This window comes from Pipistrellus hanaki, assembly GCF_964339955.1.
Source record: "Pipistrellus hanaki genome assembly, chromosome: 6".
NCBI lineage: Eukaryota > Metazoa > Chordata > Mammalia > Chiroptera > Vespertilionidae > Pipistrellus > Pipistrellus hanaki.
In genome coordinates this window covers 71721103-71746751 of record NC_140508.1, presented here as the reverse complement: position 1 = coordinate 71746751, position 25649 = coordinate 71721103, and the positions used below count along the sequence as shown (strand labels likewise).

Genomic DNA, 25649 nt, shown 5'->3' with positions numbered 1-25649 from the left:
CTGCTAAGGATTGAGCCCACAACTTGGGCATGTACTCTGACTGGGAATTGAACCAGTGACCTCTTGGTGCATGGGATGATGCTTAACCAACTGAGCCACACTAGCTGGGCCAAGAATATGTTTTTATTAATTTTTAGAGAGAGGGGAATGAACAGTGGAAGGAGGGAGGGAGGAGGGGGGGGGGAGAGAGCGAGAGGGAGAAAGAGAAAAAGAAAATCAGTGTGAGAAGGAAAACATTGGTGGGTGCCTCCCTTATGCTTCCCAACCAGGATTGAACTTGTGACCTAGATATGTGCCCTGGCTGGGAATTGAACCCACAACCTTTTGGTTTACTGGCCAGGGCTCAGTGGTCTTTTCTTCTTTTTTAATAACTTTATTGAGATATAATTTACAAACTATAAAATTCACCCTTTTAAAGTATACATGTTAATGGTTTTCACTAGAATGATAGAGTTGTGCATCACCTCTCTCGATCTTAGAACATTATCATTACCCCAGAAAGATACTTCATACCCATTAGCAGTCACTCCTCAGTCCTCTTCCCATAGCCTCTGGCAACCACTGTTCTGCTTTTTGTTTTTATGGATTTGCCTATTCGGGATAGTTCATATAAATTGGGTTATATAATATGTGACCATTTGTGACTGCCTTCTTTCATTTAGCAGGTTTTACAGGTTCATCCATGTTGTAGTATGTACCAACCCTTAATTCCTTTTTATGACTGAACAAGAGGCCTGGTGCACAAAATTCGTGCAAGGGTATGGTCCCTAGGCCTGGCCTGCAATTAGGGCCATCTTCCCTGGCTAACTGCAGCCAGAAACCCCCCCTCCCCCTCCCCCGCCACCTACCTGCCCCGGTTCCCTGTTCATCATTGGGTGATCGGAGCCTGATGGCCAGGGAAAGGGACCAAGAGGTTGGCCGTTCCTGCCCGCTTGCCGGCCCTGCCCCCGCTGCGGGTTGCCCTCTGTGTGTGGGGCGACTGGTAGGGTGGGGGCCTTGGTCTGGTGCCACCCGTGTCCCCCACCAGCCACTTCAAGTTTCCTGTTCACCATTGGGCAACCAGAGCCTGCCAGCCAGAGAAAGGGACTGAGAGGTGGTCAGTGAGCCTCATAGTGACTGGTTGAACAGTTGTTCTGATTCTTCCATTAGGGTCAATTTGCGTATTACCCTTTTTATTATATAGGATAGAGGCCCGGTGCATGGATGGGGCCTGGCTGTCCTGTCCTGATGGTGGTCCCGGGTTGGGGTGGGGTTCCCACTGGGGGGGGGGCGAGGCACCAGGGATGGTTTGCAGGCTGGCCATGCCCCCTATCTGGGTCCTGGGTGGGGGCAGGGCTGGCCGTGGTGAGGGGCTCGGGGTGGTTTGCAGGTCAGCCATACCCCCTATCAGGGTGGGGTTCCTCCTGGGGGCGGGGACGGTCAGGGCAAGGCCATGGTTGTTCTGGTCTCTGGTAGTTGTGGTTGTTCTGCGGTTTGGGTCATTGGGCTTTTATTATATAGGATAATATTACATTGTATGGATGTACTCATTTATACATTTTCAGTTGATGGACATTTGGGTTGTATTTACTTTTTGGACATTATTAATGCTGTTGCTATGAACATTTTTTACAGGTTTTTATGTGGACATAGGTTTTCAGTAATCTTGGGTGGAATTGCTGGGTCATAGGGTAATTCTTTGTTTAACATTTTGTGGAATTGGCAGATAACTTTCCAAAAGTGGTTGCACCATTTAGCAATCTTACTAGCAATGTATGAGAGTTTGATTTTCTCCACACCCTTGCCAGTACTTATTGTATATCCTTTTCGGAAAAAAATCTTTTCTAGCTCGTTATTTTTTTTTTTTAATTGTTCTTTTTAAATCTTTATTTTTGAAAGATTTATGTCCCCCTTTCCTCCCCATTGATCCCTTCTGGCCCACCCTTGTTGCTTGCTCTAGGCCAGGGGTCTTCAAACTACGGCCCGCGGGCCACATGCGGCCCGCAGAGGAGTCTGATCCGGCCCGCCAGGTTTTTTGGGCAGTGAGCGCAGCCGAGGTGTTACAGTAGGAATTAGTAGTTCATATAGTCCGGCCCTCCAGCTCTCTGAGGGACCGTGATCTGGCCCCCACTTTAAAAAGTTTGAGGACCCCTGCAGGCCTTCATTATCCTATTGTTTGTATCTATCATTTAAAAAAATGTCTTGTGAATTTATTGGGTAAGATTGGTTAATAAAATTATAGGATTCAAGTGTTCAGTTTTATAATACAGTATCTGTATATTGTATTATGTGTTCATCACCCAAAGTCAGGTGTCCTTTCATTACTATTTATCCCTCCTTTACCCTCTTTTATGTCCCCTCATTTCACTTTCCCTCTGGTAATCATAGTTGTCTGTGCCTATGAAATTTTTTTAAATCATCACCTTTTTTACTTAGTCCTCTTTCCTCTGATAGCTTGTTGGTCTGTTTTCCATATCTGTTAGTCTGTTTCTATTTTGTTTATTTTGTTCATTAGATTCTTTTTTTTTTTTTTTAATATATTTTATTGATTTTTTACAGAGAGGAAGGGAGAGAGAGAGCGCTAGAAACGTTGATGAGAGAGAAACATTGACCAGCTGCCTCTTGCACACCCCCTACTGGGGATGTGCCCGCAACCAAGGTACATGCCCTTGACCGGAATTGAACCCGGGACCTTTGAGTCCGTAGACCGACGCTCTACCACTGAGTGAAACCGGTTTCGGCTTGTTCATTAGATTCTTAGTAAAAGACAAATCATATGGTATTTGTCTTTCTTTGTATATCCTTTTGATTTATCCAATCTAGTGGGTATGAAGTGGTGTCTCCTTGTGGTTTGATTTGCATTTCCCTTAATGATTAATAATTGAGCATTTTTCATGTGCGTATGGCCATGCTTTGTAGAAATTAATTTTAAAATCCTTTGTAGGATTTTGTAAAAGTTTTTTCTTTTCATTGTTGTCAGTAGTCTCTTTGTTACAAAGATGGGTGTTACACATTAGGTGACAGTGAATTTTTCATGTGTGTTAGTGATAGACTATTAGGTTTAACTAGTTTATCTATCAAGAATATTTTTAAGTGCTGGCCTTCCTAAGTATTTCTTTTTTAAAAGTCCTAAGATTTTACTTTATGGTGACTAGTACATGCTCAATAAGGCTTGATTGAGCATGCCTCTATAATAATGAGATGGATTAATTTTAATATTTTTGGAATGTCAAAAACAGCAACATTTTAATTAAGTCATTTAAAAATCTAAACATCAATTTAAAAAATAATCTTTATTGATTTCAGAGAAGAAGGGAGTGGGAGAGAAAAATAGAAACATCAATGAGGAGAGAGAATCATTGATTGGCTGCCTCCTGCATGCCCCTCCTGGGGATTGAGCCTGTAACCTAGGCATGTGCCCTTGGCCGGAATCGAATCCGGGACCCTTCAGTACACAGGCCGACCCTCTATCCACTGAGCCAAACCAGCTAGGGCTAAGCACCAAATTTTAATTATGTGCATTGAATCTTTGACTTAACTGGAGCAATTCCAACTTTCCCAAGTAATTGAATTTACTTTATAAACTGTGTTCTAATGTCTGTCTTTTTTTTTTTTTTTAAGGTTATCCTGAATACCACATGTTTTAACAATTTTCCTTGTGACATTAGCCCGTGTTTTCCACTGCCTCCAAAATATCAAAATTGCTCTGGAAATTGGGGACATACTTGACTTAAAAGAAATAACTTTAACAAATGGACAATATGTCTATTACAAATACACCAACAAGCAATGATGCCTGTCTGAGCATTGTACATAGTTTGATGTGCCATAGACAAGGTGGAGAGAGTGAAACATTTGCAAAAAGAGCAATTGAAAGTTTGGTAAAGAAGCTGAAGGAGAAAAAAGATGAATTGGATTCGTTAATAACAGCCATTACTACAAATGGAGCTCATCCTAGTAAATGTGTTACCATACAGAGAACATTGGATGGAAGGCTTCAGGTTAGTCTTGTGCTTGAGTTTTCATATATCTTCTGTAGTGGCAGATTAAAAAAGAAATTGTCATTCCCTTTTAGTTTCTTTGGGATATTTTAATTCTTGCCCCATCTCTTTAGATATTATACATCCTGTACCAATACCCACTATGGGAATATATGGAAGAATATGTATTCCATATAATAAAGACATTTTTTAAGTTGTTTAACATTCTGACTAAAAAGTTAAATGTAGAAAATTTGGAACATAAAAATAAAAGGCAGAAGAAAACCCATACCTTTAGCATTTTGGTATTCATTCTTGTTGCATTTTATGTTTTTTTCTTTTTGGTATTATTTGCACATTTTGGAAACCTGAGTTATACTTGTGGTTTTTTTTTTTTTTTTTTTTAATAGAAATCTGATAATGTATGTTTGGTACTTTTATATAAAAAATCAAGAAGAATTCAAGGATATCTTTAAAACTTAAGTTAAAAAGCTTATATTTGACAAATTTTCTTTACCTTTTATTTTAACTGGTCACTTTTTTTTCATGTAGAACTACATAATATTTCTCTTGTCTTTAATATTTTTAAAGGAACATGTCATTAGATTTAACATTTTTATTTCTAGATTTTATGCATAATTTCCACAACAAAGCCATACTTTTTTTTTGCATTTTAAAACCTGAGCACAGGACTTGAAATCATACCTAAGCTACCTGCTTTGTGACCATGGCCAAGTAAGTTATTTTGAGCTTTAGTTTTCTCATTTATGAAATGGAGATTAAAAAACTGACTTTATAGGATTGTAAGGATTAACTGAAGACTTGTATAATGCATGGTGCATAACTGATGTTCAATAAATGGTTGTTTCTTTTTCCTAGGTGGCAGGCCGGAAAGGATTTCCTCATGTGATCTATGCCCGTCTCTGGAGGTGGCCTGATCTTCACAAAAATGAACTAAAACATGTTAAATATTGTCAGTATGCATTTGACTTAAAATGTGATAGTGTCTGTGTGAATCCATATCACTATGAACGAGTTGTATCACCTGGAATAGGTAAGTAAACTTTGCTTTTTTCCTTAGAAGCACAAGGGGAAAACATCTCAATAGTGTTTTAATTTTTTTTAAGTTAAATTATAAATGTAGAGGTGGACTTCAATTAAAGAGACAGACATTCTTAATGAAATATAAATATTGAAATTTCAACTTTGGAACACACTTGTATTTTGGTTGCTAAAACTAAATAATTGGTATTTTGCCCATTTAGAATATTGTTTTGGAAAATAAGATGAAAAGCATGATAGAGTTGAATATTTCATGTATTATGATAGCATTTATTCTTGAAATGGTTCATGAAGTTTTGACTTTGGTTTATTATTTACATTTAATAATTTAAAATATAATGGAAAATATTTGCATGGTAATGATTAATGTTTCATTTTCTTTTCCCCTTTTAAAAATGAAGATCTCTCAGGATTAACATTGCAGAGTAATGGTAAGTAACCTGTTTCTTGTAACTTTCTCTGTGTTTTTTTAAAATTTTTTATTTTTTATTCAGTCTCCTCTATTTTTCATTTACTTAGAAATTGTAGATTCTGATAACATTTACCACAAAACATCTTGCCCCTTTGGAAATGTAGGTTATGGGGGTTGCATGCATCAGCATTTAAAACTGGATTTAAATAAGCTGTTGGTGCTTTTATTTGAACTGCTGTTTATGAACTAAAGTAGTATAAAAATATAATAGGGAATCATAAAACATACAAAGGAAGAATTTTTTTTTTAATAATTTACAATTGATTATAAATTGTTAAAACATGTGGTATTCAGGATAACCTTTTGGAAGAAAATCTAACAGAGCTGGTTTAAATGGGTATAAATGCCTGGTAATGTTTGGTAATTTGGAATCTTATATTAACATGAAAAATTCTAGTATTCTCATTTTTCTTCATTTCAGCCTAACTTATTTTTATGAATGATAGGTAATTTTAGAATGATTTTAAACTATATATATAAATATTTTTTCAGTCTTGTTACATTTTGAGTAAATTAAGCAAAGGCACTTTAAAGTATATGCTGATCACAGATGATCTATTGTAGTCCAGTGGTTGGCAAACTCATTAGTCAACAGAGCGGCAAGCTGCTGTTTGCCAACCACTGATTTAGTCCTACTTTAAAAAGGAAAAGTGTTTTGAGGTGGGGAAATGCAACAGGGATCTGTTAAAACTTTAGCTCTGTTATTTAGAACATGTTAATAAACTCAAAATTCTAAGAACTAATTAATTTGCAGAGAAACTCTGGTGAAGAAGAGCCACTGTCACCTTAAAAAGGTGTGCCATTGTTCTGGGGGAAGTTAGTGGCTCAGTACCTCTTCTGTTGCAGAATCTTTGAGGTGGTTCAGAAATATCTTCTGACCTTAAACAAAACTTAGGAAGACCATGAAAGTCCACTTGTTTTTATTCTCCACTTTTCTTTTGTGCCATTAGTAACAGAAGAATACTCTAGTGCCTTTTGGTACTTATTAATGGTTATTAGGTTTCTTCAAACAATTGATTGGTAATAGAAGCTGTTGTGATGGTCTGGGAAGCGACCCAGAGTGGTTAAAGCCCTGTCGCCATAGATATTGATACTATGTCACTTCCCATCATCACCGTTCTCCATCCATATTTTTTGGAGAATTAAAGCATTTAGCTTAAGGAGTGTTAGGGGTTGGGAAACTGTAGTGATAGCTATATTAGAATCTCCTTTGGAGGTGCTTTTGAGGGGTTCTAGTTCTGTAGACCCTTTATACTCTTTCCCTATCTTAAAATACTGCTGTTACTGAGTACCATTATTTGGGTTAGGTTTCTAGAAGGGAATTTCAGTTTGACTTAGCATTTAGGATTTTTCTGTCTGGTCCTAAACCTTAAGGGATATTCAGTATATTTTAACTTTCAAAGACTATGTTACTTAATAATTCTAGATCCTGGAATTGGATAGCTATCAGATCTGACTCATAATTTTACCATGTGTGAAATTAGCAAAAAGATATAGCTCAGTGCTCAATCTCATTTTGTCTCATCTGGATAAATAGTTTCTCCAGATATTTGATTTTTGTCTGCCTCATGTTATATATTTAAGGTAATTGTTATTTCTAAGTTAAGTAAGGACTATCTCTTCAGAACCATTGCTAGAAGTTGTTGGAATATAGACTATCTTCACATTTCAAGGGGTCAGTCAAAATGATTGATAAAGTATATCTGATGCCACTACCTCTAAATATATAGCTTTTGCTGATAAAGTAGTATGCTTTTTAAATATTATTAAAAAAAACCCTCTGAATTATTTACACTCTATTAATTTTAGGTATTATTATAAGATTTTTTTCCCTAGGAATAGAAGCTTATGAGATTTTAAGATATGCTTAATTTTCTATATAGCTCCACCAAGTATGTTGGTGAAGGATGAATATGTACATGACTTTGAGGGACAGCCATCATTATCCACTGAAGGGCATTCAATTCAAACCATCCAGCATCCCCCAAGTAATCGTGCATCAACGGAGACATACAGCACCCCAGCTCTGCTAGCTCCATCCGAGTCTAATGCTGCCAGCACCACCAACTTTCCCAACATTCCTGTGGCTTCCACAAGTGAGTTGTAGAATCAGATGTAGTCAGCAGTTGAATTTCCTTAACCATTGAATATTTACATTTAGTCACTTGGAGGAAAACTCCAAATAAGTAATAATTAAAAAGTACTATGGTATCTTTTCTAAAAATGTGTTTTTATTAATTTTAGAGAGAGGAAGGAAGAAGGAGAGAGAGAGAAACATCAGTGATGAGAGAGAATGATTGATGGGCTGCTTCCTGCATACCCACTACTAAGGATCAAGCCCACAATGGGCATGTACCTTGACCAGGAATCAAACCATGACTTTCTGGTTTATAGGTCATTGCTCAACCACTGAGCAATACCGGCTGGACTGTACAATGGTATCTTTCATTGGTAAATAGGTATTAAATAGGTTGTTGGATTGATCCTGGGAAATACGGTTTGCAGTTTATTTAAATATTTTTATGTTGATGTATAGTCACTTGGAAGTTAAGTAGTGGCTTTAATTATTAGATTTAAATTAGTGCTCTAATTTGTACTTATCTACTATTACATGCAGAAGTAAGAAGCCTCTTGAGCTTTCAGATACTTTTTGAGAAATAGTTAAGTAGTTAATAAGTTGTTTTAAACCAACATGTTTATAAAAATCTGTGGTAATGGAATTGCGAGCTTTTCTTTAATCAGTGTTCTTCTTTTGATTTATCTGGCAGACTATTGCTTTATAATAGTCATCTCAGTCTCCCAATGTCTAAACTTAGAAGAAGGTATCTTGACAAACTAATATTTCTCAAGATAAATGTTAAGTATTTTAGTTGATTTTAAAATAAAGCTAAATTCTGTGTTTTTCAAGTAAGAAGTCTATTTCAAAAAGGTTTTTCCCATAATAGAGGTGCCAGCTTCTCTGGCACAGGGCTATTAGATTCAATTTTTCTCGGGCCTGATGAAGGAAATCATGACTACTGTTATTTATTTTTACAGTTACAGATGTCTGGACAATTCGCTGCTTGGAATAGCTTTGTAAAATTAATCACAGAGCAGGTTGTTGGCATGTATATGTTATTTGCACCTGGTTGCTAAGGAGATTGTATCTAAGCCCACATCAGCACTAGATGTTAATAGATTTGGACTGATACTTTGTTGGCCCGTATCAAAGGGAGCATTATTCTATTTTCTTTAATATCAGATCAGATCTAATATATAAATTTGACCTTTGGAATACAGAGAACTGATTTATATAATTGAGTTTTTGAGAAAAGCATACCAACTTTCCCCCTCTTTAATTCATTTTATCTCTTCAGAGCAGTATTTTTTGGATTTGCTACATGAGATGAATACTTACAGTGTTTATATGAAAGCATGTGAGGATATAACCACTTGGTGTTTCTGTTCTCTCTCATACATATATCTATCTACCTATCTGTATATATGTATTACATATACATATACATATATAGATATATGTATAAAAGAGGTCTGATCCATGGATTCGTGCACATCCAAAGGAAATTAATTAGAAGGTGGCTAGTGGGGCAGGACTGGGCGAGATGTGCTGGAGCCAACCTCCCGCAGTCTCTCCCCAGCCAGCCACATTTGGGACAGCGCCAGAGCTTGAAGGGCATCTGCAGAGTGAGCCAGGCCCCTCCAGCAGGTGGGGTCCCTCATCCTGACCTGCGGATTGGGCTGAAACCAGCAGTCCGACATCCCCGAGGGGGCCTGGAGTGCAAGAGGGCACTCTGCAAAGTTGTTGCTTAGTAGCTCCTGCGTTTAGTGTCTGCCCCCTAGTGGTCAGTGTGCATCATACCTACTGGCTGGTCAGCCAGTTGGCCGGTCACTTAGCCTTTTATATATAGAAATTTAAAAAAAAATTTTTAAAAATGATTTCAGAGAGAAAGGGAGAGGGAGAGGTAGAAACATCAGTGATGAGAGAACCATTGATTGGCTGCTGCTGCAATCTTTTCCCGCAAGGTTTCAGGAATCTGGAGAAGGGCTATACATAAATTAATAGAGACTAGACAAAAATATAAATTTGGAAAGCATTTGGGGAGCCAGGTGGAGGCCTCACCCTCTAGTGAAGTGGGCTCCCCAAATCTCCAGGCACAGGGCTTTTTATTTACTTGAAAACACATGGGCCCTTTAGGAATGCAAAAGGCATATCAAAGGTAAAGTTTAGTAAACAGGAAAAGATTATCAGGTTAGGGGAAATACCTACAGCTATTTGCAGCAGGTAATAATATGCAGATTTTCAGCCCTGCTGAAAATGTCCATCAGCCTTCTCACATTTATTATGCTAACTCAGGGGTCTTCAAACTACGGCCTGCGGGCCACATGCGGCCCGCAGAGGAGTGTGATCCGGCCCGCCAGGTTTTTTGGGCAGTGAGCGCAGCCGAGGTGTTACAGTATGGATTAGTAGTTCATATAGTCCGGCCCTCCAGCTCTCTGAGGGACCGTGATCTGGCCCCCACTTTAAAAAGTTTGAAGACCCCTGTAAGTGCTCTTAGCCTCCAGCAGGCTGCCTCTTGTACACCCAACACTGGGATCGAGCCTGCTACCTAGGCATATGCCCTGACTGGGAATCGAATCATGACCTCCTGGTTCATAGGTCGATATTCAATCACTGAGCCACACCAGCCAGGTTGCCTACTCTTTATTTACCAGTTTGGGAACATAGTTGACAAAGAGAATGGGTAGTGATGGAGAATTAAAGAATACTTTACAGTATAGATTAGTGCTAGAGCACAGATACTAACCTCTGTTGATAGTATCTAGAGGTTGAAATTGCGTGCCTTTGTTGATGCCTGCTAAAATGACTTCATTTTAAACTGGGGCTGAGTCCTATGAAGATTAGACAATAATTATGACATTTCAGTGCTTTAGAAATGAGACAAACAGTTGACTTAATGCTTGTTTGAAGAAATCAAGTTTTTTTCCCCACTTAAAAAAAAAAAGACCTTAAAAATGTAGGCCAGTAAGGAATGGTTTTTAATTGAATAGAAGCCAAAGGAAGCTTAGTCTTCTTTGTTACATACAGAGAGGGCAATTAGTTTCCTGTAATTTCAGGAGTGTGATAATGTTCTTGGGAAGAGATGATTCTTGGTTTTTAAAAGTACATGACAAAATTTCAAAGAAGACCGATAGTGTGATAGTTTTTTTTTTTTTTTTAAACTAGCAATCATACTATAATAATTAAACAGTGGAGCTTGAAATTTATTTTAATTTTCTCACCTTATCCATCACATTTCATTTAAAATATTTGCCTGATCTGCTTTTCTCTTATCAAACCCTAGCATTCTATTATTACCAGTACCAGAGCTGATAATAATGAACTTTCCAGTCATCAACATTCACTTAAGCCTGAAATTTTGGAGTCCTAATCAGAAAGGTCCAGAACTGAATGGAGTGGCCGGTGAACTGATACGCTTTTGAAGAAGTTAGTGTGATAGGCTAGACATATAGTGGGATTTTTCTGAAATTTGAAGAATATTGTGAAGAAATAGGCCACTAAAATTAGCTAGCCATTACTTAAGATACGGTGATTTTGAACTTCTTCAGGTTAAGGTTTGCCCTTATAGAGGACTTTAGGATTTTTTATTTGCTAGGTCATGAATGAGTTCATTTTTGCTCATTTTTATAGTTGTGACTGTCATGTAATTTGGTCCTTCAGTTACTGTATAAAACCATAGGATTTCATCTATAAATGTGCCATCTTAATGTCTTCTTGTTCCTCTAGGTCAGCCTCCCAGTATACTGGCAGGCAGCCATAGTGAAGGATTGTTGCAGATAGCTTCAGGGCCTCAGCCAGGACAGCAGCAGAATGGATTTACTGGTCAGCCAGCTACTTACCATCATAGTATGTACATGCTTTTTAAAATATTTTAAGTAGTTGAGAAGAACTAGGCAGACTTTTTAAGAGCAAATTAATCCATATGGGCCTTAATTTTTAGACAGCACTACCACCTGGACTGGAAGTAGGACCGCACCATACACACCTAATTTGCCTCACCACCAAAACGGCCATCTTCAGCACCACCCGCCTATGCCGCCCCATCCCGGACATTACTGTAAGCTCTTGTTTTTGTTGTAAGGGCCTTTTCTTTTTGAGGACTTTTTTTTTTTCTTCCCATATAAAAACTTTTTCATCTTTTATTCACTTTACAACTTAGTTTTATTAAATGATTAGAGTTTTTCAGTATTTTTTGTAAACATTTTTTTAACTGTTATCATACCTTTGTTTTAGAGGAGTAATGTTTACCAAATATATTTATTTTCCGTTGCTAATGTTTCATTAACACCACATTGATTTCCATTCATTTGTTTGTTTGCTTTGTGCATGTTCTTAGATCTCATGTGTATTTGTATATTCACCCCCAAGTTGATTGAAACCCTTTTAGTGTCAAGATCTTAAGGTTTCCCTCACTGTAGTATTTAGCATACCATAGACACTCTGATGTGGAACCCATCATTGCTATGCAGGCTTGATTGGGAGGGATACCCTACTGATTAACCATAGCTTGTAGTTTCAGGCAGAAGAGGAACTTTGTTCTTTTGACTTAGTAAAATCAATAGTATAAATCTTTATATGTATTAAATCTTTTTCCCACTAATATAAGGTTAATAGTCCCAAAGAACACTTAAAAAATATAGAAGTGTTTAAATAAGAATCCTACTATCCAGAGATAACCACTTGTAATACTTCGTCATGTTTTCCTTCCAGTCATATAAATGGGTATATATAAATCTGGGGGGAGAAGAAGATCATATTGTGTATATTGTTTTATCCTATTTTTTTTTCAGTTACGTTATTGTTTTTTGATGTCTTTAGAGAATATAATTTTTAATGGCTGCTAGGCCAGCATAGTGGTTAAGGGTGCTGAATTTGGACCCTTAACTGGCTGTGTGACCTTGGCAAATTATTTAATCTCCTTGAGCCTTAAGTGTAACAGTAGTAATTAATAGTATCTTACCCAGCGTTGTAAGAAATAAATGTAATAATGCATATGAGATGTCTAGCACAATGTCTTAACACATAATAATCTGTCAATTATGTTAGCTACTCTTCCATTTTGGAAATAGCCTTAATAAGTCATAAACACTTGATTTTAGAATGGACCTAACAATTTAAATTATTACAAATTACATTATAAATTATATTATATGTTACATGAATAATTTATAATTTACATTAAGTTTTGCATGTACAGCTATTATGAATTGCTTAACAGCACTTGGCATATAGCACTAAATATTAGCTATTAAATATAAAAGTAATTCAAGAGTATTTGCTTATTATAATTATGAAGTAATGTAAATTAAACTTTTAAGTTCTTAGACATTGCAGAAACTTGATCCAAACAGCTCCTAAGGTATGATAGTTATATTTAAATAAGGTATATTAAAATTTTTAATATTAGTGAACTTTTAATAAATAAAATTGGGATTTCTATTATCTTTTCTTTAGGGCCAGTTCACAATGAGCTTGCATTCCAGCCTCCCATTTCAAATCATCCTGGTAAGTGTATTTTAAAATTGATTCCCTATAATTAGATTTTCTTTATCGTAATAGAAACACACAAACACACAAAAAAGGTTTTAATGTAATAGCACAGTAATTAAGGTTTAGATAAATACAATTCTCATTATAGCATTAGTTAATAGTTTATGAGTAACCGTTATAGTCACACAAATTGTTTCTCTATTTTTTTAACTGTCTCTGAGAAAAGATAAGAGCTGTTTTCAACTAAAATATAAAATACCAAAGTGCTGGTTTTAGCACTGAATATATAAATATTCAGCAGAAGAAACTGGGTTTCAAATAGAACACAATGTAAAATTGTCACTTAAAATGCTAGGGAAGCCTTAGCCGGTTTGGCTTAGTGGATAGAACATCAGCCTGTGGACTGAAAGGTCCCAGGTTCTATTTTGGTCCAGGGCACTTGCCCCGATTGCAGGCTCGATCTCCAGTGAGGGGCATGCAGGAGGAAACCGATCAATAATTTTCTCATCATTGATGTTTCTATCTCTCCCTCCCCCTTCCTCTCTAATTAAAAATAATAATAAAAATAAAATTTTAAAAAAGCTAGGGAAGGATCTGAAGTAGATGCTGCAAAGAAAAATAAGTCACTGTATCTGTCTTGGAAGATTCGGGAATCTCTGGCTAATTGAAATGTAAAAACGGATTAAATTATACTCAAAAGAGAGCATACCTAAGTAGATTTTCTCAGTTCATAGTTTGAATATAACTTTTTAAGTTATAGAAATGATAAAACAGAAGTTTAGAAGTAAAATAATGAAGGCTTCTTAACATATAAACATAGGATTTTGATTTTTCTTCTCTCTATCCCATCATAACTGTTTTTCTTATAAAAAGATGCAAAATATATCATTTTAACTCATCTCCTTAATTTTCACCCTAATTTAAAAATGTTTTATTATAAAGGATTTCCAACATACAACAAATACCAGAATAATATGGGAGATCCCGCCCTCACTGTATTCATCCCTCAGTTTTAGCTATTAACAACTAATGGCCAGCCTTGCTTCATTCATATCCCCCTATTCTCATTCATACCCTCATCTATTACTCTGAAGAAAATCCTATATAGTCATCTTATTTATTTATTTTAATATATTTTTATTGATTTCAGAGAAGGAAAAGGAAGAGAGAAGTAGAAATGTCAATGATAAGAGAGAATCATCCATCGGCTGCCTCCTACACATCTCCCACTAGGGATCGGTCCCGCAACCCGGGCGTGTGCCCCAGCCTGGAATTGAACCATGACCCCCTAGTTCATAGGTCATTGCTCAGCCACTGAGCCACGCTGGTGGGGCTATGGTCATTTTATATGTAAATACTGTAAGATATATTTCTAAAAAAGATTTTTTTTAAAAGATGACTATAGTAACCATAATGATTAATTTAAAGGATAACATAGTTTCTAAAATAGATCTGTATCATTTTCTTAAACAATGTTTTATTATTTATTATTTATGTTGGTTCCATTTATTCTTCTGGCTATTAAACAAAACATTAAGGTTAAGATTTTGATGCTTAACTCTTCAGTTTAAGACATTTGAAGAATTTCTGGATCAGAAGTCCAAATTGATTTACACATTAGAGTATGAAGAGCACTTTTACCATGCTCACCAGGAGTAAGTGTGATAGTTTAGTAAATGCTGATTTAGGATGCAAATAATATTTATTTTGATTTGGAGAAATATTATGATTCAAAAAATTTTCAGACTTTTTTTAACATATGTATTAGTTATTAATGTAGTGGATTTTTTATATGTTTGTTCTAAACATTTTTATGGGTCAAGGGGTCTTATCTTTATATACACTTTATATATAGAAGCAAGGGACTTGGCCCCTGCCATGGTGGCAGCTGTCTCTGCCTTGACCCCCACCAACCACGACTCGTCTGGTTTAATTAGCATATTATGCTTTTATTATTATAGGTTTTTTAAAATATGCATATTTTATTGATTTTTTTACAGAGAAGAAGGGAGAGGGATAGAGAGTTAGAAACATCGATGAGAGAGAAACATCAATCAGCTGCCTCCTGCACACCTTCTATTGGGGATGTGCATCCAGCCAAGGTACATGCTCTTGACTGGAATCGAACCTGGGACCCTTCAGGCTGCAGGCCGATGCTCTAGTCACTGAGCCAAACCAGTTAGGGCTATTATTATAGAGTTTTATTGGGACATGTAATTAATAGAAAAGTATATAAAACATGAATACATATAATCTAATGAATAACATTAAAGCCAATACCTGTATAAGCACCACCCAGATTTAAAATAAAACATTGCAGCATCCCCAGAAACTTTCCTACCTAAGGCATTTTCTTTGTCAAAAACGTTTCCTCCCCTACCCCAGCGGTAACCACAATCCTACTTTTTCTAATATTACTAGAGGCCCAGTGCATGAAATTCATGCACTTGGGGAGGGAGAGTAGTCCCTCAGCCTGGATTGTGAGAGGACGCAGGCCAGGCCGAGAGACCCCCACCAGTGCATGATCAGGGCCAGGGAAGGATGCAGGATGTTGGCCAGCTGGGGAAGGACTGTGGGAGGGCTCCAGGGTGTATCTGGCCCATCTCGCTCAGTCCTGATCTGCTGGACCCCAGCAGCAAACTAATTTACAGGTTGGAGCATCTGCCCTCTGGTGGTCAGTGTACAACATAGCAAGTGGTTGAGCAGCCTTAGTATGTCCTATCTAATTGAATAGTAATATGCAAATTGACCACAGCTCCGCCACACAAGGCACGCCCACCAGCCATTCAGAAGCGAGTATGCAAATTAACCCAACCAAGATGGCTGTGGCTGGTTTTTTTCTTATCGGCCTGGAGCTGAAATACAAGGAGTGATGGCGTCTTCCCAGGCCGAGTCGAGTGGGCATATGCCTTGGAATCTGGGAGCAGGCAAGTCACCTGGCACCAAATGTGCTGTAGGCTGTGGGAACAGCATGGTGTCTGACCCCTGAGGTCAGACCAAACCTGGGTTCAGCAACCTGGGTGCTTGGATTCTGGCTGGGTTGGGGGTGAGGCAGAGAGAGAGGGCAGGGAAAGGCCTGGGCCTGCACCAAGGGGGGAGAGCACCTGACTTCCCTATTGAGTAGGCTTCCAGTCATATTGCCCTTCTCCTCACCATTTAATATCTACTACACTCAGCCTCATGCAAGGGTATATTTATTGGTTGTAAAGAGGGAAGGAGGGAGAGAGAGAGAGAAACATCAATATGGGAGAAAAACTTACATCAGTTGCATCTTTTACACGCCTAGAGAGACTAAGGATTGAACCCCAAACCTAGGCATGTGCCCTGACCCCCAGACCTGTCAGTGTATGACACACCAACTGAGCCACACTGGCTAGGGTGATAGGACCTTTATCCTACATAATAAAAGGCTGATATGCAAACCAACCGAATGGCAGAATGATCAGTTGCTATGACGCACACTGACCACAAAGGGGGAGACACTCAATGCAGGAGCTGCCCCCTGGTGGTCATTTTGCTCCCACAGGGGGAACGCCAGTCAGTCAGAATCCTTGAGCCTGCCTCAAGGCTGATGAGTGCAGTGGTGATGGTGGGAATCTCTCCCCCTTTTGACAGCACTAAGGATATACCACTGTCGAGCCCAGCTGTTGGTTGGCATTCCCTGAGGGCTCCTGGACTGCAGGAGGGTGCAGGCAAGGCTGAGGGGACCCCCTCTAAATGCACAAATTTTGTGCATCGGACCTCTAGTGTGTTCATAAAAGATTCTCACAGAACATCTCATTCAAAGCTAAATAATATAAAGAATAATTCATAATGAATCTTTCAGGTTCTTTATCCAAGTTTCTAACTTTAAAAAAAGTTAACCAAATTTAAAAATATTTTCTTGAATGACGTGATTTCAGAAATTAAAGATAATACCTTGAAGATGTACATTTTCCATTGAACAGCATTTATTTGATAAAGCTGTGCTTTATGCTTCTCATTACAACACATAATTTAGCTAAGTTCTTACATTGTGAGAAAAGTTTCATGTTGTTAACTCAGCCTTTTACAATCTTTTCTCTGGCCAACTTCACTCATTTGGGAACAAGACACAGAGTATCCATGGTTGGTACATTGAGCAGAGAACAGCCCACTTCCTTTGAAACGAGTTGGGGCATTCAGCAAGTGCTCTCCGACTGAGTGATCTCAGCCTGCGGTGATGGGAATGATGGGAAGCTGCAGGTTTGGCACTGACATGGCCTTTGGTTCTTGGAGCAAAATGAGCAAAGAGAGGTTCAGAAAGGCCTCATGAACTTAATGAACTCATAGGCCCTGCTCCTGGTTTAAACGTGAGAATGTTCCCTCTGGTCTGGTTAGCACCTTGGGAGTGGAACAGACAAGTTCTCACACTGCCAAGGTCCCTGGAATCCATTTAGATGACCTCTGGCCCTCTGTGCTCACTGCCAGTGACCCCTTCCTCCTGCTTTCTTAGGCCTCATGCCCTCTTCATAACAGATGCTCAGTTTTATTTCCTGGTCTGTGGTCCCTCTCTCCTTCCCAGCCGAGCGGATCAGCTATTCAGAGAGTAGCTTCACGTAACATCCTTGCTGTATGGTGTCTGGAATATTAGGGAAACAGACAAAACACCCTTGGTGAATGGAAGAGAATTAAATAAGGTGTAAGTGCAAGTACAGACATTGCAGTTCATGATAACAGTATGTTTTTTAATGTAAACAAGAAGATTTTACAACTCCTTTTCCCCAGCCTGAATCGACTCATGAAAAACATTGCTCGCTGTGGAACTTTCCTTCTAGATAGTGTTCTTCAGTGTGAACTAGGAGAGGCATGCATTTGCACCTCATTTTTTTACTCCCATTGTAAACACTCAAGACTTCAGGGCATTGTTTGTACTGTTTGGACTCATTGTGTGAAGACCTCTGTTCAGTGCTATCGGTGGTTTCAGCTGCCAGGGCACACGGGCGCTTGGCATGTTGGCTTCGATATGGCCAGGTGTTTGTGAAGTTTCTTGTTCAAAGCAGAACGTGGTGTCTTGGCTGAAGAACTTTACTCTAAGGAATAACTTCATAAATATTTCAGAATGGGATTTTTAGTAAGGCATTTGATGTCACTAGTTTTCCTGTTGTAATGAGAATAAAAAATATTTAAAGGAATGTTTATATTCATGATTAGTTGATTTGATTTGTTTGAGAAAACATGAATTTTAATTTTTGTATCTTCACGGTCCATTTTATTCTTTATTAGAAAGTATTTTCTTTCTTAGTAACATTTAGAAGATCAATTAAATGCATAAAATACAGGGTTTTTTTTTTGGTTTTTTTTTTTTTAAATATATTTTATTGATTTTTTACAGAAAGGAAGAGAGAGAGATAGAGAGCTAGAAACGTCGATGAGAGAGAAACATCGACCAGCTGCCTCTTGCACACCCCCTACTGGGGATGTGCCCGCAACCAATGTACATGCCCTTGACCGGAATCGAACCCGGGACCTTTCAGTCTGCAGACTGATGCTCTACCACTGAGCCAAACCGGTTTCGGCTAAAATACAGGTTTTTAAAAAATGTATTTTAAGCATCAATTATACTTCATTTTAAGGTTTTTTTGAGACGGGGTTGAAAAGATCTATTTTTCTATTCTTTCAGATTGTTAAGAGTTTTGTTGCTTCTCGTCCTAGTCCAGTCAGAGTTCATAAGTGGCATGTTGACGTGCAGATAAGTAATTGGTTTGTCAGCAGAAACTTGACAAACCCAACCTTTCCCCCAAATCATTCAGTTATTTTAAACCATTTGTTGTTGTTCAAATGAACACACTAAATGCATCTTCAGCGTTAAAATCATAGTGGCAAACATGACTTGACTTCACTAAGTGATACAACAAATGACCTTTCAGCCAAGAGAGGATTGAGCATTGCCGCTCACAGCAGCTATCTAGTTAGAGTGCAATTAACCTTGACTGGTCTGAATGAATGGCTGACTAGCTTGGGTCCTTACACTCAATTAGGGAACTAGAAAAATATGCTATGGGTTGATGTTTTCGATAATATTCCTCAGATTATGTCTTAAAGTCAGTGTGTTTAGAAAAAGAAAAGTTTAGTCTGCCTTAGTGGTTAGATCATTGTCCAGATACACCATGGCTACAGGTTTGGTCCCCTGTCAGGACACATGCAAGAATCAACCAATGAATGCATAAATATAAGAGGAGCAACAAATTAGTCTTTTTCTCTCTCTCTCAAAATCAATTTTAAAAATTAAAAAAATATGTGAAATGAAATGCCATAGTAAAATAATTTATTTTCTGTCCTGATTACTTTTGTTCTTTGAATTCTCAGTTGACTGGGTCTTTTGAGGTAAAAACCAAATTCCAGATTTAAAACATGACTAGAGTTTTAAGAATGCTAGGCCCTGAGCTGAAAAATAGAAGACAGGAAAATGCCTAGATATTTCAAGCATCATTTTATCCAATTCTTTTGGGTGCTTTCAGATTCCTCTTCTGTCCCTTCAGCCTGTATTTGAGGAACAGCTTTGCCTTATGGAGTGATGTTTGCTCCCATTTGTCTCCTGTAGCTCCTGAGTATTGGTGTTCCATCGCTTACTTTGAAATGGATGTTCAAGTAGGAGAGACATTTAAGGTTCCTTCCAGCTGCCCTATTGTTACTGTTGATGGATATGTGGACCCTTCTGGAGGAGATCGCTTTTGCTTGGGTCAACTCTCCAATGTCCACAGGACAGAAGCCATTGAGAGAGCAAGGTATTGATTGTATAGGTATTTTACAAGTTGAATACATTACGTTGTCTTTTTAGTCAGTTATATTTCTCAGTGTAGATAATGTGTATTCATTCCACTAGGAAAAAAGAAGTAAAGGTCATTTTGAAAATTCAGAATCAGTAAGCATTCCACTTGTATTGTAGATATTTGTTATTTAAAATATTAAAAAAGGTATTTTTAAAAACTTATTTTTTAAATTTATATACAATTGGTATACAATCTAATCTTGGTTATATCAGTTTCAGGTGTACAATGTAGTGACCCGACATTTTTATACCTTACAATGTGATCACCCCACTAATTCTAGTAATCAATTATGTCAAATATCACAATATTAACTAAATTCCCATACCTCTTTTCACCCATCCTTCTATTCCTTCCTTCCTTTCTGGTAACCATCCTATTGATCTCTATTTCTACGAATCTGTTTTTATTTTATTTTTCAATTCCTCATATAAGTCAAATCATAACAATCTTTGTCTTTTCTGCTTGACTTATTTTACTTAGCATAATACCCATGTTGTCAAAAATGACAAAGTTTTATTCCTTTTTGTTGCTACATAATATTCTATTGTGCCAAAACATGGAATCTTTAAGATTCTGTTTGTAAGTAATGTTCCTATTTTGAATAGTAACAAGACCATATATTCTACACATCTATTTGAAGGAAATAATATAAAATGAGGGCTCTGCATCTGTTATTTATAATGTTGGGAAATAATGAAAAGGAAGTGGTTGAGTAAATTTTGATAAACTTTTATTTTTATGTAGTTATTAAAATGTTAATAAAATTTTACCTAATAATAGACAAACATGTAAATTGACCATATTTCCACTACGCCTATATCCAATCAGAGTGACTATGCAAATTAACACCAAAAAGATAGCGGTTAATTTGCATACAGAGGAGCTCAGGGCCTGTGTCCCAGGAACATCCTGGCACCCAGGTCACTGTGAGGTAAGGCGGAGCGGACCCCCTGCCATCGGTCGCAGAGAGCTGGGGATCGCTTCAGCCTGGTGCAGAAGCAGACCCCTTGGATCGATCGCAGTGAGCTTGGGGTTCATTCCTGCCCAAGAGGCTTTCGGCCTGGGCAGACCTGGGCAGGGGCTGAGCCGGTGATCAGAGGGAGCTGGAGGGGCCCTGCCAGGCCTAAAGCTTTGGCCAGAGGCTTTATGCCTGAGCAGGGCCCAGCCCTCGATTGACATGAACTACAAGGAAACACCTTTTCTGACTGCTCATTGGCTAAGCTTCCTGTATGCCACTGGTAATATTCTTAGTAACTTGGGTAATAAGAATCCAAAAAAGGTTATGTAGGGTTTTGCCACCACACTTCTGGAGAAAAAAATAAAGGTCCACTGCTGGAGGGCTAAGAAATGTCATATCCTGCCCTAGGCGGTTTGGCTCAGACAGCAGGGTTTGAGTTCAGTTCTTATCTAGGGCATGTACCTAGGTTGCAGGCTCCTTCCTGCCCAGGGCCCAGATCAGGGCTCATGCAGGAAGCAACCAATCAAAGTGTTCCTCTCATTTTGAAGTTTCTCTCTGTCTTTCCCTTTCTCTTCCACATTCTCTAAAAGTCAATGGAAACATATCCTCAGGTGAGGATTAAAAAACTAATAATAAAGAAATGCATATCCTATGAAAGACACATCTTGAAAATGCCTAAAGAAAGTTGTCATTTTTTTCTTGGTGATGGGACTGGAGTCCGTGTTGATGAAAACACCTTGGTGACTGTGGTGACTGGCAGTGGCTGCAGCAGCAGGGTGATGGGGCTGGTGCCTCCCCTGATCAGCAGGTTGCCTCCCACAAAGGGAGGCCAGACTACAGCTTAGGCCTGCTCCCTGTGGGGCGGGGGCCTAAGCCATCAGTAGGGCATCCCCTGAGGGCTCCCAGTATATGAGAGGGGCAGGTCGGGCTGAGGGACCCCCCCACTCCAAGTACACGAATTTCGTGCACCAGGCCCCTAGTGTTTATATTGTATAATCAAATGTAAATGCTTAAGATGAAATATTATAGGAAAACATACACAGTGTTAGGTACTTTGTAATCTCAACTCTAAGAAAATGTGTATGTGTGTAAATACAGAATCTTGGCTCTATTGCTAACTGTGTGTCTTTGGCAAATCACCTGGTCTCTAAGCCAGTGCAGTCTAAGAAATGTCTGTGATGAAGGGAATGGTTTGTATCTGTGTTGTCCAGCACTGCACCACTAGCCATGTGTAACCGTTGAGCACTTAAGATATAGTCATGTGATTAACTGAATTTTTAAATTATTTTAAAAATATATATTTTATTGATTTTAACAGAGAGGAAGGGAGAGGGAGAGAGAGTTAGAAACATCGATGAGAGAGAAACATCAATCAGTTGCCTCCTGCACACTCCCTAGTGGAGATGTACCTGCAACCAAGTACATGCCCTTGACCAGAATTGAACCTGGGACCCTTCAGTCCGCAGGCTATCCACTGAGCCAAACTAGTTAGGGCTAAATTAATTTTAATTAAATTAAATAGCCACTTATAGTAGCTAGTGGCTATCAGTTTGGACAGTAGCTATAAGCCTTAATTTAGTCATTTATAAAATACTAATATTTAGGTCATGGAATTGTGAGAGTTCAGTGAGAATTTATGTTAAATATTTCTAAGCATTTCATATATATATATATATATATATATATATATATATATATTTATATACACATCATTTTTATATATGAATAAGACGTTTAAAAAGGAAGGAAATATACAAAAAATTAACAATGGCGACCTTTTGGTGTGGTGTTACATAAAGTCCTTTTAAAGTTTTTTTTAATTTTTCAGTATTGGGTATTCTAATATGTATTTTTTAATACTTATCAAAGTAAAATATAATTTCTTTTTTCTCCCAAAGGTTGCACATAGGCAAAGGTGTACAATTGGAATGTAAAGGTGAAGGTGACGTTTGGGTCAGGTGCCTCAGTGACCATGCAGTCTTTGTACAGAGTTACTACTTAGACAGAGAAGCTGGGCGTGCACCTGGAGATGCTGTTCATAAAATCTACCCAAGTGCGTATATAAAGGTGAGTGGAAGTTCTCCTTAGATATAAGAATTGGGTTGGAGGAGGGAAGAGGAAAAAAATGTCTTTTTATGTATTAAGTCTCAGAAATTATGTTGTTTTAAAACACATTTTTGGGGGGCATTTATTGACATAGCTGGTTATCTTGTTTTGTGATTACACTTATGCCCTATTATTTTAATAGCAAATTTGTTAAACATTTTAGAGTAATACACAGACTCTAAAAACATTTGAGTGAAAACCAACAACCATATTCTTTAGTTGAAAACTTGTAAGATTTTGGAGTTCCATCTTAGCCAATCTTTAGGATTTTATGACAGGAAATTCTAATGTTAATTGTTTTTTGAATTAAAAACCTGAGAAATGAAAAATTCAGTAGTAGGTTTCTTAAAGTTAGTTATTTTGGAATTAAACCAGTTATTTACTTTGTCATTTTTCAAATTAGCCTAAGGTATTTTTTATTAATTATTACATATTCAACTCATTTTACTTTGATAACAGCCACTGCTTGAAAGAGAAATATTATTATAATGAGATAGCCTAAATATATATGCATATATATATTTTAAATATTTTAATGTTAGAGAGGAAGGGAGAGAAAAAGAAGCATTGATGTGAGAGAGAAACAGATGGCTGCCTTCCGCAGGTGTCCTACCCAGGAATTGAACCCATGCCCCTCCAGGACACAGGATGATACTCATCCAGCTGAGCCACGCTGGCCAGGGCTTAGTTTTTGTTTTTACTCCCTGTCATGGTTTCTCCCTTTGAAGCCATTCTGCCTGAGGTTGGCACCCAGGGATCCACATCTCAGAGCCAGCTTTTCCATTTAGAAGGTAGAGGAGTTGCATCCTTTGAGGAAGCTGAGTTCCAATCCCCTGGGTCCAATCCTCAGGGCCTGAGTCCTGTGGCAGAGGTTCTTCTGATGCTCACCTCTGCCCTGGGCGAGAATCTGCCTGGGTGCCTTTCTGGGTTAGCTGTAAAGGCATTTCACCAGCCTTTGACTCATGATAGACCCCAGAGAGCCTGGCTATTGTCTCTTTCCATTTTATTCTAAGAAGCAGACTTCTGTCCTCTGCACCTACCGTTTGTGGTCCTGGGACCCCAAGGTCTTTAGCCCTGCTGTCCACTGTGGATTTGTCCATCATCATTGGATGGACTATGGGTTGTTTCCACTTGTTGGCTACTAGGAATAATGCTGCTAAGAGCATTCATATTGGAGTTTTTTAGGCAGATGTGTGTTTTCATTTTGTTGGATATATAAGTAGGAGTGGAATTGCAGGATCATAGGCAACTCTATGCTTAACTTTTTGAGGGACGACAGACTGTTTTCAAAAGTGGCCATGCCCTTTTACATTTCCACCAGTGATGTACTAGGTGTACCGGTTAATAATGGCAAATTTTATAATCAAAGAAAACACGATAATTTCAAGAAAAACATCAAAAGTGCTTTATTCAAAGTAATGTCCATCGCTAGCTACACATTTCCCCATCTTTCAGGTAATTTGTGGATACCGTCCCAATAGAACTTTTCTTGTTTTGAGACAAACCATTCAGAGACCCAATTTTCCACTTCTTCGTATGTTTTGAAGTGCTGCTCAGAAAGTGCGTGTGCCATCGATTGGAACAAGTGGTAATCTGAAGGAGCAAGGTCTGGTGAATACAGCGGGTGGGTTAATACTTCCCAGGCAAGATCTTTTAATGTGTCTTTAACTGGTTTTGAAGTGTGTGATGGTGCATCATCATGAAGCAAAATTATTTTGCCGTGTCACATCCTGGTCGTTTCAAAGCATGGTTCAAATTGATTATTTGTTTTTGGTAGCAATCAGTGTTAATGGTTTCACCTGGTTTTAGAAGCTCACCATACATCCCACCAAACGCAGAGCATTGCCTTCTTTCTGAAGCGATTTGACCTTGCAGTCAATGTTGATGTTTGACCTGGATCAACCCATGATTTTGTGCATTTGGAATTCTCAAACTAAATCCACTTTTCATTGCCAGTCATAATTTGATGCAAAAAAGACTTTTGTGCTGTTGAAGCAACATTTTACTGATGACTTTTCGGTTTTCCATTTGTCTTTTGTTCAATTGATGTGGCACCCATTTTCCTTCCTTCAAAATCTTTCCCATTGCTTGTAAACAATCAAATTGTTTGCTGAGCAACATTTAACTTTCTCAAGTTGTTTTTGAGTTTGACACGCATCTTCATCCAATAATGCTTGTAATTTTTTTTCTTCTGGTTGACCTGGATGTCCTTTGTCTTTCACATCGAAATCATCACTTTTAAAGCATTAGAACCAGCATTCACAAGTATCTTGAGATGGAGCATGTTCACCATAAGCTTCCCGAAGTATACGATAACTTTTTTCTTCAAAATAATGAATTAAAACTTCCCACAAATCCTTTTTTGGGGGCACGAGATTCGACATTTTTAAGTGTAAAAATATCTATTATGTTAACACCTTCAGCAAATTTGACACAAGAAGTATGAAACTTGCTGTCAATGCAACAAAATGGCATACATATCAAATCGCATATGTATCAACATATGTGTAACTCCATCTATTGAAAAAAATCCGCATTATTAACCGGTACAACTAATATATATGAAGGTTTCAGTTCTCTATATGCTCATTGACACTGGTTATCCTTCTTATTTAGCCTTCCTAGTGGATGTGAAGTGGTATCTCATGGTGATTTTGATTTGCATTTCCCTAATAGCTAATAATGTTGAATATCTCTTCAGGTGCTTATTGCTCATTCGTATATCTTCTTTGGAGAAATGTCTGTTTAGATC

The 25649-nt window shown here is 38.0% G+C and overlaps 2 protein-coding genes across 3 annotated transcripts in view; both read left to right on the top strand.

The window, feature by feature from the left end:
* The window catches only part of ELAC1 (elaC ribonuclease Z 1), a 95526-nt gene that overhangs the window by 50083 nt on the left and 19794 nt on the right, over positions 1–25649 (top strand). The window lies entirely within an intron of this gene.
* The window catches only part of SMAD4 (SMAD family member 4), a 42817-nt gene that overhangs the window by 12491 nt on the left and 4677 nt on the right, over positions 1–25649 (top strand). For both annotated transcript variants that reach the window (XR_014795423.1, XM_084888936.1), the window contains exons 2-10: positions 3601–3980; positions 4839–5013; positions 5423–5452; positions 7377–7589; positions 11279–11398; positions 11493–11609; positions 13007–13057; positions 19605–19788; positions 22690–22858. Coding sequence is in view for 1 of the 2 variants with exons in the window: in XM_084888936.1 (XP_084745062.1) it covers positions 3732–3980; positions 4839–5013; positions 5423–5452; positions 7377–7589; positions 11279–11398; positions 11493–11609; positions 13007–13057; positions 19605–19788; positions 22690–22858 (1308 nt within the window). In the remaining variant the exon portion in view is untranslated. The remainder of the gene's footprint in view (positions 1–3600; positions 3981–4838; positions 5014–5422; positions 5453–7376; positions 7590–11278; positions 11399–11492; positions 11610–13006; positions 13058–19604; positions 19789–22689; positions 22859–25649) is intronic.